The sequence below is a fragment of the Astatotilapia calliptera genome, chromosome 22, assembly GCF_964374335.1.
Source record: "Astatotilapia calliptera chromosome 22, fAstCal68.1, whole genome shotgun sequence".
In the NCBI taxonomy this organism is placed as follows: Eukaryota; Metazoa; Chordata; class Actinopteri; order Cichliformes; family Cichlidae; genus Astatotilapia; species Astatotilapia calliptera.
The window spans coordinates 14110615-14125340 of NC_137442.1; the positions used below are offsets into that span (position 1 = coordinate 14110615).

The window sequence follows — 14726 nt, forward strand, 5'->3', positions numbered from 1 at the left end:
AAAAAAAAAAAAGAAGAAGAAGAGAGAAGCAATAAAAATAAAATAAAATAATAATAATCCCAAAAAGGACAATGACGTATATAGCCAGGCCTGAATGAAGAATCTCAGTTCTTCAATAAGGCAACATTTCCACACTAAATGCTTAACTGAGCCAAAAATGATCATTGGTTGTGACTACAGGCACTTCTCCTATGGGTTTAATAATAGTGTTCAATAACTACAGCATTACCGTGTCTGCAGTTACTAGTGTTGCGACACAACCGCCCAGTTACATTATCATATTGTGCAAAAAAAACAAAGACAACAAACATTTCATATCCCTCTTGGTCCAGGAGATGCACTGCGTAATTTTTTTTTTGTAAGTTCTGGTACCTCAAATCATACCAAGGGAGTTATAAGATTTCAGGAAGGCTCAGAACATCCTTCAAGTCATTCTTTTTCCTCACATCTACACCTGCAAACCAAGTGAAAGAGTATTAGTTTTAAAAAAAGTTCAAATACGAGTAAATATTTTGATAGCAGAACCTGAGGTTTGAAATCAACTTACTGAGCAGCTGCTTACACACGGGACTACGTCGCTGAGTGAGATTGCTTCCTCAGCACCACTTTCTTCAAGAGTCCTAGACTGAGCCCTGAAAACAACAGGAGAGTCATGAGGATGCATTTGAACCTTAACACAGTACGAGGCACTGGTTGTGGAGGTGAAAATATTAACAGAATATACACTGCATTTGTTACAGAAAGCTTTATGAGCTAATTCGACGCTTGTTTCCATGCCTAGAATCCTGTGCTGCTTTGGGAAAATGTTGACTTTCCTGAAGTTCTGGTTAAGGCACATTTTTGTCTTCTGAGAAGGCCTCACTTCCAATCTGTGCATCAATGGGTCATTCATTTATTCCTAAGTTGATTTGCATTCCACTTTTCAAAGTGTTTCACAACTTGAACAAAAGCCACACATTAACCAAAGGATCACACGTTCATTCCAACATACACACTTCCATACACGCAAAAACAAAATACTGAAGAACACATCATGTGAAAGCTGACCTATCTAAAAAGGAGTTTAAAAATGTAGGCCTCTAATACAGCCTGAAAGAAGCACTGCATTTCGGATCACTTTAAATGGGAGAAGTAGAAGATTTCTTACTTCAGAGAAGGATATATAAAGTTCTGTTTTAGGTGAAACTAAGTGTTTCATCTTTAAAGACATTTTTGTTTGAATATGTTATTACTGTGTTGTTGTTGAACTTTGTTTTGTTTCTGGTATTTTGTCCAGCTCTTGTGGTGATTCAAATACACCAGCAGGTGTGTGCACTTTATATCCAAAGCAGAACATTTAGTAGATGATTACAAGTTACTTCTGGTACTACCATATTCAGTTAGTGTAATTAGACATTAATCAATGCATTCAGATAACACTGGTGTGTTGTAGGAAAATGTGTGTGTCTGTGTGTACTGTCATAAAAGTGACAGGTGGATCGTTAATACACAAACTATTACACTATATGTCCCCTCTTACCCCTTGGGGGTGCTGTCTTCCTCGTTTTGCTTGTTCGAAGATTCTCCCCGAGTGTTAGACTGAAGACGACTTGCTGGTAAAAATCTGGGGCTTCCCAAGGAGGAGATGGCAGTTTCAACAGCGCTAGCAACAGGGTTGCGTGGAGGAATGGTATCTGGGAGGAGGTCAGGACGACCTGCGAGCATAACTGGCGAGAGGGGACAAAAACGGTTTATTGCTGTGTTGAAAAAGAAGCATCTCCCATAGTGGTACATGTAAGAAGACTAAATGTTTGCAGCGGTCATGAAAAATATGAAACATAAATAGTTCCCCATAGAGAAGTTAAAGCTTCTGTGCTCTTTCATCCTCACTTTTGTCTGCTTCGCTGTCCTCTCTGGTGTCTGAACTGGCTTGATGTTGGAGCAAAGGACTCTGGGCGGTGCTGCTGCTGCTGGCTTGGGTCATCAGAGAAGGTCCAGAGCCAGCCGCTCTTTTCACAGGACCGGCTCCTGCACGGCGCTTCTTAGACGGGGAGGTCTTCACTAGATACGAGACAGAGAAACTTTGAGTCTGTGCAGTAACACTGGTGTGACAGAGTCATGTTCAGACGGAGACAACATAAACTTACATGCATTCTTTCTAAACACTGTGTTGCACATAAACTTCTGAAATCGCTCGGCATAGAAACCCGGTCTGTGCACTGATACAGTGTCCTGAAAAAAAGAAATAAAACAAGTTAAAATCTGTATTGTTAAATCATTGCAACCAAACTAGCTAGTACTAGTAAGGGTCCTTACCCCATCATGAACCAGAGCCTTCCAGGAGTGTTCAAGCTTCTTTGCCAATCTGAAAAAACACACACACACTCTGACTTGATGGTAAATGGTAACTAGACTGGTTCTTATATAGAACTTTTTCTACTCTAACTGCTCAATGCAGCTTGCCTCATTTACCGCTTCGTCCAAGCACTACTTTTTCCCCCCTCTATGCTTTTCATAAAATTTAGATCCTCAAACAGAAGTATTTTCTTATCACACGCTCACTGTAGAAACATTTGAAAGTGCCCTTGTAGTTTTATCTGGATGCTGAAATCCTGTTTACTCATGTCATGTGAACTCTATTTTGGATGTTGGCCACACGTGTCCACAGTGGAACAAAGAAGATCATATTTTAGTCACCACAGGTGGCGTCATGGTTACATGTTGGCAGAGATTTTCCAGTATAGATAACGTTTATTTGCACAGTTTCTAAATAAAGTAACAAAGATTCATTGCCTCACTGACCGACCGTAGTCATTCTCTACTGTCCGCTCTGACCTTTAGTGTAAAACGTCAGGTTAGCTAACGAGACAGTGTACCGGGGTTTAACACTTGATACGGTCCCTGAACGCATTCTGAACAGACAAAGACGGAAGCTGCTGCTTTCCTGTTCATGTGCTTCTTTTGTTATGTGAGCTCAATGAGGACAATAAAGTGAATTATTACCTATAAGACTGAAGAATGTCAATAATACCGATGTACACCAGCAGCCTCTCGCCTTTCGAGTTTCGTGCAGGGATTCCTCCCGTTCTGCAAACAAAAACACCTTTAGTCTTCTGTAATTCTTCTCAGACAGAAACTGGTGGGACAAGCCTGCTCGATACGATCACAGACACTCCGTCACTCACCTGTCCTCGGTTTCCATGGATCCCATGCGTCCCACCTCTGCTTGAATGGCCTCTATAGCCGTGCTGTACAGAGCCTTTTGAACTTGACCCTTTGCCCCAGCCCCCGCCTCCTCGTTGGCCTGCTCCTGACAGGCCTGATCTACGTTATGAATTCCCACCAGAAGGCTGTAATCCATAATCTTGAAACTCTGCAGGAGCTGGATGAAAATTAAGGAACATGAGTACTATAAGATCAGGAGGACATTTAGAGGGAAGACATTTTACTGATTCTATCTAAACCAATTCCAACACTGTTATTATTCTGGTAGCCTCATGTTTTCACAGTTCTCACCAAGCAGTCTCTCTGGAGGGTCTTGCAAAGAGCATTGTACTTATCAGCGTCCAACGAGAGCCCTTCAGGCATGTCCTGGATGAAATCCAGGTCCTTATATGTGGGTACAGCCTTTTCTCTTTCTTTAGCCGAGGCTCGTCGCTTGTAGGTAGAGCCCTTTAGATCATACTTGAGGTGCATTCGTACTGCACTAGGAAGCAGATTATTCATGACTGCAATGCGGATGTTTTTACCAGCTGATTGGACGCAATACAGCCCATAAAACTTTGGTAATAAGGTCCGCTTGTTCTGGTTCAGGTTCTAAGGCAGAAAGAAAAATAGTAGGAGGAAGAAATATGGACAAAATGAAAAGAAACATCAGTATCAGCGTCACCAAAAGTTAAATGAATGGTTGACTTAAGTAAACTGATAAAAAAAGAAGGCAGATGTGCCAGAGCAAAAGTAAACTCAGTCAGTAACAAGCATGTCGAGTGCTTTAAATGAAAACCAGACTAACTAGTTGAGAGAGACTTTAAAGACAAACAAAGCATTTTAGCAGCTCAAGAAAACAAAGTAGGAACAATATTTGACTGCAGAGTGTTACTTCAGTAACTGTAAATACGGCCTCATAGTTCCCGTCTTGCACCAACCCGTTTGGCTGCATTTTACATCCATGGCTATCCAGATGTGACCTTTGATATTTTGCCTCAAGACAAAATGACAGCTTCTGATTTTATTGTGTTAGTTGACATGTTTTATAAAGTCACAGTACCAAATCTAATCATGTCGTCCTTCAATCCAAAGAAACATATCTGCAAAATTTCTCAGGACACTCCTATTGTGAAATTTTACTAGAATGCAACAATTAACACACGTGAGGTGAAAGCTGATCTTTGGCTGTTAAATTCTAATCAGTTCCTTGAGTTAAAGTTGATAATGAATAAAATTCCCAGAAGGAGTACCAAGGGATATCATGATAATAATCGTAGGTGGAGTACATGAGGACAACATAAAAACATAATGCCCACAGCTATGGCAGTTGCAGACTAACAAAACAACTGCAGATTAGTTTTAAAGGTAGCAAAGCGTCGCTGTAAAAGCGCCACTGATATCCAAGACCTTGCATTTGATAGTGATAACAGGATGATGATTAGGACATTTTGTGACCATCAAATCATACCATGAAGTATCCAGGCAGCAGTTTCTGCAGAAATTCTGCCTCTTTGTGCTGCACCGTCTTGATGATATACTCATCATCTCTAGAGACGTAGAACAAAGATCCACTCGCCCCGGAGTTGGACAGCTCGATCAGCGACTCGTTACACAGAGAATACTATAAACACAACATAAAAAAACGGTCTTTACACATGTGATTAAAAGCAAAAAAACACAATCTTATTGCTACATTTTACACATGAATGCTGACTGAAGCCATGTTCTCACTACAAAGCATACAGAGTTTGGTTTGGGCGAGAGGCAGGACCTGGAGGGAGCATGCAGGAGGCAGAAAACATGAAATATCCAAATATCTCCAATATCTGTCAGTCTAAAAAAAGTTTAAATATACATTTAATCAATGTGATATCTTAATAGAGGCCAAAGAAGTGCAATTTCAACAACAGGTCTCCGTTTTTCTACATGATAATGAAATACTGCTGTAGTAAATAAAAGAAATCTGTCAGCATGCTTCTTTAGGCTTAAACTGTAAGAAGTAAACGTGTAAAATTACAGATATCTATAATTGAATTTTCTTTGGTGTAGTATGAATGATGATGGGAGAGGTCTTGATCAGTAGGAAAAGCTGTAAAACTTGTAAATATACAGTTGAAAATTATGCCCTCTTTCACATTTTTTCAAAATCGGCGGTCCAAATTGGAATTGTCACCAGTCCAATTCTGGCCCCCAGCCTTACATTTGACACCCCTACTTTAAAACCGTAAGAACAGCATCTCCACTCCTCTCCTGTGTCAATACTCCATTATTCACACTTCCCTAGTCACAGTTACTCAAACACTCCTTTTTCCCCAAAAGTGAACTGCTCTCTTTCCTCAGAAATATTTTGGACAACAATTGGTGATTATACAAGAATACCATGTAGTCATCGGGCCGGATGCCAAACATCTCTCTGAAGTAGCGGAAGGCCATCGGGGCGTATGTTTTGAACCTGAAGTCTCCATAGTGGTGTGCCGGTGTCAGGTTACTACCCTCACTGCAGGTCACAAACAGAGGAGCACAAGATTATTTTCCACACAGCTTCAAAGTAGGCTTGCAGAAGTAAAATATCCTGATCCTGTCTGCACACAGGGCAGACACACATTTCATTTCCTTTACAAACTAATTCATCGTTACAAACTGACCAGGGGAAGAAGATGCTCTCCACCACCTCAAAGTCCTGCAGCAGCACATCTCTTTCAGGTTTTTGACTTAAGCTGCCTATCGTGTGCGTGATGCCTAACTGGATAGCACCTTTCAGAGCTGATGATGTTGTCTGGAAGAAAGGAAACTTACATGTATCAAATGCAACAAATGCATTTCAAAGTGAATACTTCAAGAAATTAAGTGGCATAGGGACTTGCAAGCTTTGGCAGGTGGGAGACACTTTTTTTCCAGACATTTCACTAAAGATTAATAGATAGGTTAACTCAAAAGGTTCACCAAACAGAGCCCATGTTTACTGTTAGGTGGGGTGGTGGTGATGGTACAAACACACTCAACATTCAACATTCAGCTGAGAGGCAAATCTCTACTGGGACCAATGTTCAGTTTGCTTTCATTTTCACTTGCTATGTGGTCAGGTATAAATGTAAAGCCTACAATGGTTTAAAAAGGAGGAAAATATTCCGGTTTGGTTCAAATGTACTCTAAACAGTGTGAAGTACCACCACAGCAACAAGTGCCAGCACAAGTGCACATTTTACAAGTGCTATTAGTGGCTGCATTTTCAAGTCCACCATTTATGCTTTTTCATATGCATGGTTACAGTGGTTGTTGTTTCTATTAAACATGTACAAAGCTTCAGCTTCCTTTAACCTGACATCCCTAATACCGTATGTTCATATCAAGCTTGTCTGTGAGCACAGTAGCCCACCCACCTGCCGTTCAAGCATGCTGTTTAGGAAAGGAGGCCAATAAGAAGGGAGTCGGCTAAAGGAAGAAAGAAGGAAGTTTAGGCATTAGTCACACAGGCCTTGACTGGTTAATGACCCATCTGGAAACCTCTAGTCACTTGGAAAACTGTGTATACCCCGACAGGTTGAAGAGCGGTTGCTGAATGTCGCATGGTGAACTCACTTGCAAAGAAGATGCTGCACCAAAAACCTCTTTGTGACTGCTTTGCTCACCTGGAGTTGGCACAGAGGAAACCAGCTTGTCTGCAAATACTTGCTATTTAGTTGAAAGAAGTGCAACACAAGCTGGAAACGGAGACCATTTGTCTTAAAAGTAAAAGTCGTCCAAACAAAGCAAGTCACGAATGGTCTCCGTTTCCATTTTGCACTTTTCGCAGTTTCACTCCCAATTAGCGAGCAGTTTGTAAGGGTTTGCGCACAAGATGGTGCCGTCCATGCAAAAATGACCAAAGCAATCGGAAAGATGCTTGTGTTGCAGCCCTGCATACATTTTTGCAACCAAAGTGACTTCAAGCAAACTCCAGCAACAGCCCACAGATTACACACACTTTCCTTGTGACCGGTAGTTGCCAGGGGTCACTGACCAGTGTCTTGGCCTATGCGAATTGGGAAACTTCACCTTCACACCAACTTCCCAGCAGCTGGCAGCAGCCTCCAGTAAACCAGTTGGGTAATACTCACAAACAGGTACTTCATTACCTTTTCTATTGGTCTAGGCCTGTCTGACTGGGGCCTTAAACAGTGTGTTTCAAACAGTGAATGAACAAACGGCTGTTCCAAGGTCCATTATAGGATAAAATAGGGTTATCTTAAAATATGGAACACTGTTTTGGTGGACTTCACAAATTGTAGGAAATGTAACTATAGCTCCCAACAGCCTGTAGAAACACCCTGTGGGTGTCAAGTTCAACTGAATAATCACAAAGAAGTCCCACAATGAGGTTTGAAGAGAGGGAAAAGACACAGAGCACTTGCGTTATAAGGATTTCCAGATTATGAACACTAGCAGTAAGCGGAGAGCACTTATTCAAGAAGGCAGGACAGATTAGATCATATGTGTGGGTGATGAAGGGTTAAGCTAATGGCAATAAAAAGAGACTGCTGTGCGTTTCACAGGCCAGAATAGTGAGCAGCAGACAAACCAAGGCACAGATTTATAAATTTTGAGATTACACTACTGTCACTATTTTACAAGCCAAATAATTCATTAACTCATCAAGAGAACAATTGGAAGATAATGAAAGTTTTTGTAAGATGCAGCTCTACAGAGTGAAAAAATGTGCTTAAGTCTGCAATGGCTGATCCCCAACCTTCTTGTACGTCGTCTCCCCAGTGGGATCGATCCCACGATGCCCGATTTTTTTCAAAGCCTGAGATGTGCTAGCACTTGGACCCTGTCAGTATAAACATGGCACAAAACAGAATTACAAGAGGAAAAGAACTCATTGTAAGTGCAGGAACATGTAATATTCTCACGATTCAAACAGGAAGGCACAAATGACCTGTCAGCAGAATACGGGCTAATCCCAAACTGTTTATGGGGAAAGAAATGTGCAATTCCTAACTGACCGAGACAGATTTTCAGTTTCTTCCCCACAAATTCCCTCATTTCTCACCTCAGCTGAAGCATTTTTTCGAGACCCATTCAAGTCTGGAATCAGAAAGAAAGACATAATGTTACACAGGAAATTACACACACACACACACACACACACACACACACACAGGACAGGAAATGAGCAGATAAGGCAAACAGTTATTACAGTGGATGCAGTAATGTCAAACAACACAGACGGAAACAGCTTCTACCATTCCCTAACGCTGAAAATAGAGAGTGCAGCTGAACATGCAGACACACCTCAAACATTACCTCTGAAAGAAGACAGTTTCCTCCAGAACTGACTCTGCAGGTCTTTGTGTGCAATGGAAGGAATTAGATAAGGATGCTATTAAAGTGAGTTCATACAAAGCCGGTGAATTTCCTGATGTGTATTACACTGTAATATTACTGGTGTTTGAACTTAATGACACTTAGCTTCCGTTCATCTTTAAGGAAACACACTTGTGAAAGTGACACAACATCATGATGTCTGCAATTCACTTTCCTTTAAACATTTATTATGTATATTACAGCACCATTTCCAAAACAGCTGGGACACTGTGTTGACACAAAAAAATTTTGTTTTTTTTTAACAAATATGTTTATTCTGAATTTGATTAACGCAACAAATATCAACAAGGTTCAGACAACATCACCAGACGACTGTAATAAGGAAGATGACTGGCCATTAATTTGCAGAACTAAAGCTGGGGAGGGGTTTGCCAATATTTCTAATCTACACAAGAAGCAATATTAAATGCCTGTCATCTTCAATGCTCAGACAGCAATGCAATAAAGGCAAGCACAATCCTGTTGTGAACAACCCTCATAAAAATCATTATCAGTGTACACAACTGCTGTATCCACAAATAAAACTAAGACAACAAACACATTTATTTTAAATCCAGAAAGGTTTTTGCTTGCTCTAGGCCTGAGCTCAAAACTGACTATTGAGAGTTTCTCCAGCATGTCAAACATTTTGGAGCTTTTTGGCTTTCAGTTAAAGGAAATTTGCCAGGACTGTGATAGTAGAACCAATAAAAATAATAATAATGATGATAATTATGTCAAAGGTATGAAATCTATAATAAAACACACAAGACTGGAGACTTAAGCACCAACAAAACCAGACGGAGTTCCTCATGCAAGTCACTCCACCATCAAGAACCCCGAACAGCAAACACTCAATCACCTTTCATGTTTAAGCATGAGGTGGGGCCAGTTAACAGGCTTCTATACAGGGACAGCAGTTGCAGTATGTTTAAATGTAATGCACGTGACCTTGGTTATTAAAACGCATTTAAATACACTAACTTCGCTTGGGTTTATAAGTCTGGCTGCTGCATTTTGAACAATCAAAAGACTGTACAATGATTTGTGATTGATACCTGCTAAAATAATTACAATAATCCAAATGAGAGGAAATAAAAGCAAGAATGATAGTCTTAGTGCCACTAAAACTGAGTATCGATCTTGTGATATTCCAAAAATGGTAGAAGCACTGGGAGACACTTCTCAAAACTGAGGCTAGAATCAACTAAGAAAAGAGCTGATGCTTGGATCCACCTTATTTGACCAATAATAAACAACTTCTCTAAGCTTCATTTTTTTTAATAGCACACATCTATTTTTGATTTCAGTTAAACAATTTGTAAGAATGGCAAAGTTTGTGGGTACTTTTTATAAGATTTCATTTACTCTAACTTTGTTTGTGAAATGGCCAAAACCAACAGGAAAATACTCAGACCTCTCTTGACATAGATAACAAAGACTTTTTGCCTTCACTATATATGGACCGGTTATGTTTAGGTTCATAGCCCCATCCCCAAAGCCCATTGTAAGCCTCCTGCTGCCTGTGGTCTGGCAAATCAAAATGCGAAATCCTTTTTGGATAGCATGAATGCCTCATCCTCTGAGTTCAGGGAGGGAAAGACCATTCAGACTGCTATCAGTTCAAAAAGCCAAAATCTGTACTGGTATGGGAGGGCATTAGCTCACAAGGCAGGGTTAACTCACACATGTGTGAAAGCATCATTAATATACCAATTTTTCTCGCTACATACGCAGCTAGAAAGACAGCTAGTTTTGAAAGAGGTCCTTGTTTAATCCAGTAAGGACTTATTATTATTATTACTGCAGTTCCAACACCCACTAACAAAAATGTGGCATTAGAAAATGTAAAACTAGTCAAAGGAGGCCAAAATCTCTTGTTTCAACACTTTATTATTCACACTTCCTTAATTTCAGTTCCGGTTACTCATCGCTCCTTTCCTTTTACAGTCAACAACTGGTTTCCTTTCTTCAGAGTCTATGCTGTTCTTGTACATTTCCATAGAACGGATGCTGAGTAACAACATTTTTCTGGAGTAGTGACAGCAGTGACAGGGTGTATATAAAAGTGTTCAGAGGGATAGAAATAGTGTGAAACTGTTGTGCAGCTGAATTCCTGTGTTAAGCAATAAGGAGAAAACAGTATGTTTTCATAACTAGAGCAGTCAGTGTTGAACATCCTCCTGTCCCAAATGAGTTGATGGCATCAAATTCAAAATGATTATATATTTCTACGTTTACCATTTAACACAATGGCACAAAACTTCTGGAAAAGCGCTCGTTTTAATCTTTAATAAAGTGAGGCAAGTACGTAAACTTTCTGTGAAGCATGAGATCCATGTACTTTGTCCTGCAAACCACTTTTTTTTTAAAGATCAAATCAAGGACAGCCAGAAACATCTGATTTAAGATGTAATTATGTACTCGGGCCAAGAAAAGTGGCCTTTGTACTCAATTAAAGTTTTGTTTTTTGTTTTTTTGTGACACAAAGTTTTCATCAGAGCATTGATGAAAACTTTGTGTCATAAATCTACTGTGATGTGAGGTAAATAAACATATTTTTTCCATTTTCTTTCCTTTTTAGTACACATTAAAGGAATAGTTAAGATATTCTGCGAAGTACTTTTATTTGCTTTCTTCTTCTTTTATTTGAGATGCCCCAAATTTACTGAAGACGAAAAAAAGGTTGTCTTTTAACCTATTAAGGACTCTGTTAAATGGCTTCAATTATACATCTATATTGATTGTAATGATTGAAGTATTTAAAATATGCCTGTGTACAACATGCATAAGTCAACATAATTAAGCATAGTTTACATACGTGATGTCAGGTAAGCATTTTTGGCTACTCCTCTATTATCCCCAGGTGGTCCCATATGAATGGACCCCCACCTCTTTATCTTGAGTACACTACCATGTGAGACCTAACCGTGGGTCATGTCTCAGAAATAAGTCATCGCTTATTTCTGAGACATGCCTTGAGAAGTGAATCTGTATGAAGCAATTAAAGTTATTTCAGGCTATATGTTGTATGCACTGGCACGAAAGGTGGTGTATTACAACACAGTACTTACTGCCAGTCTGGCCCTGTAGCCCTGGAGGCTCTTCTGCAGCTGTGGCCATTCAGACAAGAAACTACACTCTGGACTTGATTTGGAGGAAACTGGGGGTCTTTATTCACCCCTTCAAATGTATCGGTGACGTCAGTTCAGCAAGGCGTGGACCTGTGTGGAAAAAATGCCCAGCTCAAGAACAGTAAACACTCTACATGATTTCATGCTAGAAATACCAACAACAGCCACGTTGAACAGCTCTGCTGATGGAGACAAAGGTGACATAAACAGGCGGCAGCTTCCTACCAAAAGCGACTAAGCATCGAGTAGGCTATTAAGTAAATTAACTTTTAAAAAGAAACACACACACAACAACACAGAGAGGCTAATGCGTGTTGTGACATGTTAATGTGGGAGATACCGAAACGTCTGAGCAGCGCTATTCAACTGAACATAGGCGACAACGCTAGCTGCCGCTGCTTTAACTTTTCTAACTTTAACCACACAGATAAGTCTCGACAATACACACAAAACATTAAACTTACCAGAAAATCGTGTTTAGACGTTCTTATAGCTTCTAATTAAATTTAAAAAATACTTTTTATTCTTTTATAAAGGCGGTGTTTTCCTCAAAACAAATAAACAAGGAAGCAGTGCGGAAGCGGCAGTTTTGTTTGGGCTGCTAGTCTGGGCAAGAACAGCATTTCCGGTGGGGAAATATTTCAGAATAACATAGGCACTTTCAAAATAACATAACACCACCCCATGATTTAAGAACCTTCTAAAATTAATGTAAAAAAGGTGGGGAAAACAAGAAAAATAACTTAATCTAAAGAATTAGTTAAGAAGCTTTGTAGTGGGAATAATAAGAAATGCAAAAGTAGCTATTTTTAAAAACGTAGAAGAGAGAAATAACTTATTTGTACTGCTAAACAGCATTTTAAAAAGGTAGAAGTAGCAATATTATCATGTAGTAAAATTGTTTTGTTCAAAATGTTATACATTGGGAATAAAATGTAGTTGAAGTATCAAAATTTAAGTTGAATGACGTATTAATGAAGGCTAATGACTTGATTTAGTGTTTCATGATCACACATACAGTGCCATTTACTTTTGTGGTTAGTCATGCAGAAACCTTTGTCTCTGTTCTTTTGTTGTGAAAAAGTTCAATTTCATTGGTAGTTGAATTAAGATCTTAAAAAGGAACACAGCATGTCACAATCTATAGAAACAGCTATGAGACAAAGTCATTGACGTCTATGAGTCTGGAAAGGTTACAAAGCAATTTCTAATTTCTTGGGACTCCAGCAAAATGCAGTGAGAGCCATTATCCACAAATCAGGAAAACTTAGAAAAGCAGGGAACTGTTCCAGGAGTGGCCGTCCCACCAGAATTACTCCAAGTACAGTGGTATGCACCTCAAGTTTGGGTACCCCTGAATTTTCATGTTTTTCCTTCATAAATCATTGGTTGTTTGGATCAGCAATTTCATTTAAGTATATCATATAGCAGACAAACACAATGATATTTGAGAAGTGAAATGAAGTTTATAGGATTTACAGAAAGTGTGCAATTGTGACTTAAACTAAATTAGGCACGTGCATAAATTTGGGCACCCCAACAGAAGAATTACATCAATATTTAGTAGATCCTCCTTTTGCAGAAATAACATCTCCAAACACTCCTTATAGCTCCCAATGAGAGTCTGGATTCTGGTTGAAGGCATTTTGGACCTTTCATCTTTACAAAACATCTCCAGTTCAGTCAGGTTTAGTGGTTTCCCAGCATGGACAGCCCGCTTTAAGTCACACCATAGATTTTCAATAATATTCAGGTCTGGGGACTGAGATGGCCGTTCCAGAGCATCGTACTTCTTCCTCTGCATGAATGCCTTAGTAGATTTTGAGCAGTGTTTAGGGTCATTGTCTTGTTGAAATATCCAGCCCTGGCGCAACTTCAACTTTGTCACCGATTCTTGAACATTGTTCTCAAGAATCTGCTGATATTGCCTGGAATCCATGTGACCCTCAACATTAACAAGATTCCCAGTACGTGCACTGGCCACACAGCATGATGGAACCGCCACCACATTTGACTGTGGCTAGCAAGCGTTTCTCTTGGAATACTGTGTACTGTTTCCACCATGCATACCTCCTCTTGTTATGCCCAAATAACTCAATTTTAGTTTCATCAGTCCACAGCACCTTATTCCAAAATGAAGCTGGCTTGTCCAAATGTGCTTTAGAATAGCTCAAGTGACTGTTTGTGGCATGTACGCAGAAAAGGCTTCTTCTGCATTACTCTCCCATACAGCATCTCCTTGTGCAAAGTGTGCTGAATAGTTGAATGATGCACAGTGACACCATCTGCAGCAAGATGATGTTGCAGGTCTTTGGAGCTGGTGTGTGGGTTGACTATGACTGTTCTCACCATCATTTGCCTCTGCTTATCTAAGATTTTCCTTGACCTGTCACTTCCGGCCTTAATTAAAACTGTCCCTGTGGTCTTCCATTCTTTGGGATTTCTTTAAGTAAAATCAGTTTGGCTCCTTTTTAAAAGTTAATAACAGATGAAAAAAAAAATCAAATTTGTGATTGTTTTGATCTTGCAAATTACTAAAAAACTGTTCCGAGTGATCACCTTGATCTGTGTCTTTTCAAGGATGACAACACCCCCATCCATATGAAACGGGGGTCACTGAATGGTTTGCTGAATCTCAAAATGTCAGTCAAATCATATGGGAGCTGGAGTCACCAGATTTTAACTCCTGTAACGCTTTCACCTTTTACTTTGAAGGAGTCACACAGATGACCATTCCAGTGATTGTGGTCTGGATTATATTAGTGAAGATAACTCAATCAATGGTGGTTGTAAAGTTTTGATTTGAGATTTTTTTTTTTTTTTTTTTAACTGCACAAAGATGCTACACCACACTGAAACCTTTATTACCCATCAACAACATGTTACAGCCACACATGCTGATAATCCAGCCAACTGTGACCCCTGGTGGAGACCTTTACGTCATATGTATTTTTTCAAAAATAATTCTACAGATTTGTGACTGGATGTTAAAAAGATTGATTTTTGAAGGCGATATATCAACCTTATAACAGACCTTCATGGTAACAAAAACCACATCAG

The 14726-nt window shown here is 39.7% G+C and overlaps 1 protein-coding gene across 2 annotated transcripts; it reads right to left on the bottom strand.

Moving 5' to 3' along the window:
* On the bottom strand, positions 1–12280 carry LOC113015330 (phosphatidylinositol 4-phosphate 5-kinase type-1 alpha-like). Of its 2 annotated transcripts, XM_080295771.1 has the most exons (17): positions 12131–12280; positions 11607–11756; positions 8473–8514; positions 8219–8253; positions 7913–7996; positions 5832–5962; positions 5566–5683; positions 4655–4807; positions 3496–3795; positions 3165–3361; positions 2983–3066; positions 2296–2344; positions 2127–2211; positions 1870–2040; positions 1520–1706; positions 548–632; positions 1–454 (listed from the first exon to the last, which is right to left on the bottom strand). In XM_080295771.1, exons 2-17 carry the CDS (start codon positions 11653–11655, stop codon positions 449–451), a joined length of 1776 nt encoding a protein of 591 aa, XP_080151897.1. In that variant the 5' UTR covers positions 11656–11756; positions 12131–12280; the 3' UTR covers positions 1–448. The 2 variants fall into 2 exon arrangements, with proteins under 2 accessions (XP_080151897.1, XP_026013120.2); XM_026157335.2 differs by lacking the exon at positions 8473–8514.
* Positions 12281–14726: the final 2446 nt, after the last annotated feature.